Below are 5,518 nucleotides of genomic sequence, written 5' to 3'. Positions count from 1 at the left end.
TTTAAAATTTCGATTTGGATCGGCTCGGTTATTCGGTTTCAGATTTTTTGCTCACCCCTAATAACAAGTTGTATAAGAGAGTAGCTTGTATTTTTTTTACCAACCAATAATATTAATTATTTCAAAATTTTATCTTGCGTACCAAATTCCTAAATAAATAAAATCTTTCACTTTTTCTATGTTATTTTTCTTAATTTTATTAAACCCACCATTTTCTTAATTTGTCTTGAGTTTAAATTATAGATCATTTAGCCCACGTTTGGTTGGATATTTTTAGAGGTTGGAAATGGAATCAAGTAATTGAATCTATTACTTGTTGTTTGGTTTAGGTAATGAGATAATCATAACTTTAAATCTATAATTTAAATTTGGGACAAATTATCTTTGTTCTGCTCTCTCAAAAAAAAAAATGGGTGATGCTATTTGGCCATATTATGGATGGCCATTATAACTTTAAATTCAATGTATTTAAATATTTTTGTTCAAAATAAAAATAGAATGTTGTTAGATTTATTATTGTGTACACATTGTAATTTTATTTGTTACTTTTTTTTTGCAATTATTTATTTACTTTTTAGTTTTTTAAAAAATAACTAAAATGTGTAAAAAGTTTTATTTTTATTTCAAATATAAAAAATTAAATACATGAATTTTATAATATTTTGTTAGCAAAACAATTTTTCCCAGAAAATATCTTTGTTATTATGAAGTACTCCCTCCGTTCCATTTCAATAGGCTCACTTTTTTGGGGCATGGAGATTAAGAAAACTTATTTTTTAGTAGAAAAATTGTAGTAAAGTGGTGTGGTCCATATCAATTAATTATAATTTTTTTTTATCCAAAAAAGAAAATGAGTGTATTGAAGTGGGAGGGAAGGAGTAATAAAAGAAGTTAGCAATAATTGGATTTGGGTATCGATATCACCAACCGCCATGTGGCGGTATAGATAATTCCGCACAACACGTTTTGGCAGCCCACGACCTTTACTTCTCGGAAACTTCTTCTGTTTCAGTTAGGAATACCTCTACTTCATCTCTCTTTTATTCATCCCCCAAATCACAACCTCACCCAAATTCCCTAAAATTTCAATCTTGAGCTCTACAGATTCAGATATGTGCTGCGGCGGCGACGACGACGATTGCAGATGCCGCCCCTTGGGCTTTCTCCTCGGCCTCCCCTTCGCCTTTGTCGCCCTCCTCCTCTCCATCGTCGGCGTCGTCATCTGGATCGTCGGGTACCTCTCTCTCTCTCCCTCTAGCATTTATAAATTGAAATCCTTGCTGAAATTTAGGTGGACTGGGTAAAAAATATATTAGGTCAACTATATTAGAATGCAGATTTTTGGTGAATTAACGAATTAGTTGTTTTGGCGATTGCAGGATTTTGCTGAGCTGCTTGTGTCCGTGTTGCCTGTGCGTGACGGTGATCGTAGAATTAGCGATAGGGCTGATAAAGGCTCCGTTTTCTGTGATGAAGTGGTTCACCAAGCAGATTCCTTGTTAGATTTTTAGATTCTTTTATGAGTGTGTTGATTAATTAGATTAATTCATTTGTTTTCCGTAATACTGTATTTGTATCTAAATGTTGTTAGTCATTAAATTTGATTGGTCCACTTACTCCACTAATACGTAATGACTTCATTAATTTAGAAAACTCACGAAATTATAAAAGATCTTAGCTGTCGTACAACTGTATTATTGATGGAGGTTAATAATAACCAAAGAAAATCGTGAGGAAGTCAAACTAGGGAAAATAAGTACTAACAAAATACTCCCTCCGTTTCGATGGTTTCGGCAAGTAATCTCGGCAATAAAATTATAATACTCAGTAGATAATAATTTAGTTCGGCTAATATATTTTAAAATTTAAATGTATAATTAAATTTATAACTATTGAAAATAGTAATTTTCGAAGCATGTTTATTATGTGAAATAAATACAAGCAAGTTGAAATTGAATAAATTTTCCTTATTTTTTAAAAATTTAAATATATATATATATATATGTATATATATTGTCTTATCAATGATCAGTGGTCATTCCTTTCACGAGATTTCATATTTTCGGCAGCTAGTATTTGGCAAGGAATTTTTGATTGTTGGCTGAATTTTGTTTAATTCGGCAAAAATATTTTTATATTTAACTATATTATTAAATTATAATTATGACCAATATCGTAGTATGTTTATTATGTAAACTAAATAGAAGTAATTTTAATGTGAATAAATTTCCTTTATTTTGAAAGAATTTATATATTTTTTATTCCTTCAAAATGCAGTTTTCATGCATTACACGATTTTCCAAGTTTTCGGTAGCTATTATTCTGACAAACCAATTTGAATGCTTGACAGACATTAGTTTAGTTAGGCAACAATATTTTTATATTTATATATTATTAAAGTTATAATTAAGAAAAATATTAATTTTCAAAGTATGTTGATTATGTGAACTAAATAGCAGCAAGTTCAATTATAAGAAATTAGCTTTCTAAAAAAAGAATTTATACGTTTATTTTATTCCTTCAAAATACAGTTGTAATGCATATCACCATTTTCCATGGTTTTGGTAGCTGTTATTCGGCCAGCCAATTTTAATGCTTGGCAGACATTATTTTAGTTCGTTAACAACATTGTTATATTTATATATGTTATTAAATTCATAATCATGAAAAATATTAATTTTGAAATTACTTTTAAAGAGATGCAGTTGTTTTTTTTAAGAGAGACGTTTTTTTTTTTTTTGCTAAAATTCGAAAAGTCTTTCCCTTTAAAGGCTGTTTCTTTCATTTTAGGTATTTTTTTTTCCGCTCTTGTTTCTCTTCTTCTCCATTTTCTTCTTCCGCCTCGTTTTCGATTTTGCTCTTCCTTTCGGTGAATTTTGTTGTAAATTGGTTCGTTGTTTGGAGGTCGCTCTTCGTTTCGTATCTCTGTTGGTGAATCGGTCTTCATTTCATATCTCGTTTGGTGGTGAATATGGCTCTTCTTTTCGATTTTCTTACTTTTAAGTTTTTGTAATTGTGTAATTCTATGGCTTATTTTTTTAAACCCACTTTTCAGTGATACGATGGCAAAGCTAAAAAGGCTGAAGAAGAAGAAGAAGAAAGAGGCCAGTTCTTCTGGTATTTTTCTATGTAGACTATGTTTCGACAGTTTTTCACACACACACATATATACATGTAGTTGCTTTAAAGCATAGTAGTTGGTGGAGGTGTTGGTTTGGTATACTTATAAAAATCCGAAATTTGGGCGGAAACTCGGCGACACGCGCGGCCACGTCACGCGGCCGCATGGCAAGGCCGTGTGACCTCGCGCGGCCGCGCGCCACCCCTGCGCGGGCCTCCAGAACTTCAAGTTCCGTCGTGCGGCCGCATGCTCGGACCGCGCGACCTCTGACGCGTGCGCTCCGACCCATGAACTTCCCGACGCTCGTTCTTCCTCGTCCGGTGTCCAATTTGACCTCCGTTACTCGTCTCTTCAAGTACTTCTCTCTACTATCATCAAAATCATCCCAATTCGAGTCCAAAACCTGTAAAAACAGCACGAGCACGGACTAGTAGTCTATTTCCCAAAAAATATGCAAATTAAACCATAGACAACTCAACAACTCAATAAGAAACGCCCAAAACACTAAAGAATAACAAGATAAAGGAGTGAAAAATGCATGTAAATCATTCAATAAATGAAATACAAAAGTGTGTACAAATCCAAAATATATGGATTGAGATGAATTTGTTGTGGGTTGCGATTCTCTACTTTAATCCTCTGATTCTCATCTTCAAACTTCTTCAAATCATTGGAGGGAAATATAGGGAAATATAATTTCTTGATATCCTTGAACTGAACGTTGACTTGAATTTGATTTGATAACGCCAATCCAGAGGGCTTCCACCTTATTTCTGAATCAAACGTTGACTTGGATGAATTTGATGAAGAACTCTTTGATTTTCTTTGTAGAACGCCTTGATTGTTGGAGATGACTTCGTTGTAGAGAATTATTCCTTCAATGCTTGAGCTCTCAAAATGATTTCTGTTCTCTTTGTCTCCACAAATGACCTTTATTTATAGGTGAAGATCGAGTGTGCTGGTAGGCTTTGGGCCATCATTTTGGGCTTTTAGGGCTGAGGTGACGCGATTTGATTGGCTCCTCAATATTTGTATTTATCTATATAAAATATTTAATATTTTATGTAGATTTTCCACATGTCAATTTCTGATTGGTCAATAAGTCTACATAATCAAATATTAATTATATATTTATTTAATCTTGAAATTATATTTAATTTAATTCTAAAATATAAAATAAAATATATAATTTCATATTTAATTTGTAATTTCCACATGGCAGGATTTAATAGGCTATAAATTTAATTGCCTACAAGCTCGGGGTAATGATATGCTAAAACTTCCAAATTTTTTATTGGGTAGAAATCAAATACTCATTAGATTGTAATCCTTGTATTACTATTTTAAACAAAATACCAGAGATCATATATTAAAGTAAGACAATCATTACCCCGAGCTCATTTCAGATCCATATCGGTTTTAAGGAACTTATTCAAATCCAAGACGTAATTTAATTCCCCTACAAAAAATAGTGAGTTTACATATTTTATAATGTGTTATTTTAGTTTATTATATTTATATATAAAAGTTAGACAATCCCAAATATCGTGTGGCCTAATGGATAAGGCGCTCGCCTCCGGAGCGGGAGATTGTGGGTTCGAGTCCCATCACGATCGCTAGCACAAAATTAACAAATTTTATTTGTTAATTTTTTAATTCTTTACTGCAGAAATTAGAAGACATGGGAGACGTTGGGCCAATAATATGAAGCATTGTACAATAAGCTTATTTTGAATATTTTGATCCCAATGCTTTTAAGATCTTGGGCTTATGCTTGGGCTTAGTGATTGTCAAAGGCCTTTAGAATTATATTTTTACTTTTTATTTTTGTGAAGCGAAGGCCTTTTGAAGTTCATGTTTAGTAATTTCTATACACAAATCTATTTTTCTCTCATTGTAAACATTACAATTAAATAAAATATTGTCATTTGATTATTCAATTTTGTATCTATATATAAAACAAATGAACAGCAAACAATGTCCCAATTTTGCATGTGATGGTTATTTTTTATTTTTTATTTTTTATTTTAAAAGAAAGATATAATTTAGGGAGGGGTATAAAATATTTTGTATGTTGGGGTTTGCGGATTTCGAAAAGGCACAGTAAGATCTTTAAAATTGAAAGGGCAGAGGCTATGGACATTTTTTGATGATTAATTTATTTTGTTTTATATTGAGGATTATAGTGACAAAAAATGGAGTTGCACATAAAGTTTCTCTTTATGTTTACCATGTTGCATTTATGGTGTTTCATGCAAATCCTATTCACTACCATGGTGTGTGGGGCATATTTATGATTTCACATCTAACAGAATTACTATAGTTGAAATTACTACTGTTTTTGTTAGATGGTATGTAGTCTTGTGTGGTTGTGTTGCTGTAAACATATATAGCTCA

General features: G+C 31.9%; 1 protein-coding gene and 1 non-coding gene across 2 annotated transcripts; both read left to right on the top strand.

Annotated features, from left to right (window-relative positions):
- The first annotated feature begins 918 nt into the window (after positions 1-918).
- Positions 919-1,612, top strand: LOC131013519 (signaling peptide TAXIMIN 1-like). The gene is made up of 2 exons (XM_057941626.1): positions 919-1,234; positions 1,380-1,612. Exons 1-2 carry the CDS (start codon positions 1,113-1,115, stop codon positions 1,501-1,503), a joined length of 246 nt encoding a protein of 81 aa, XP_057797609.1. The 5' UTR covers positions 919-1,112; the 3' UTR covers positions 1,504-1,612.
- A 3,052-nt stretch (positions 1,613-4,664) lies between these two features.
- On the top strand, positions 4,665-4,737 carry TRNAR-CCG (transfer RNA arginine (anticodon CCG)). The gene has a single exon. It is a non-coding gene; the product is annotated as a tRNA-Arg (tRNA).
- The last annotated feature ends 781 nt before the right edge of the window (positions 4,738-5,518 follow it).

Source organism: Salvia miltiorrhiza, chromosome 2 (assembly GCF_028751815.1).
Source record: "Salvia miltiorrhiza cultivar Shanhuang (shh) chromosome 2, IMPLAD_Smil_shh, whole genome shotgun sequence".
Classification (NCBI taxonomy): Eukaryota; Viridiplantae; Streptophyta; class Magnoliopsida; order Lamiales; family Lamiaceae; genus Salvia; species Salvia miltiorrhiza.
The sequence above is the reverse complement of the archived record's forward strand: the minus strand, read 5'-3'. Positions and strand labels throughout refer to the sequence as shown.

What these genes read in the sequence shown, in the direction of transcription:
- LOC131013519 (XM_057941626.1), top strand. Translation starts at nt 1,113, where the DNA reads ATGTGCTGCGGCGGCGACGACGACGATTGCAGATGCCGCCCCTTGGGC. An exon ending in GTCGTCATCTGGATCGTCGG is followed by an intron (nt 1,235 to 1,379) that starts GTACCTCTCTCT and finishes TGGCGATTGCAG; the next exon opens with GATTTTGCTGAGCTGCTTGT.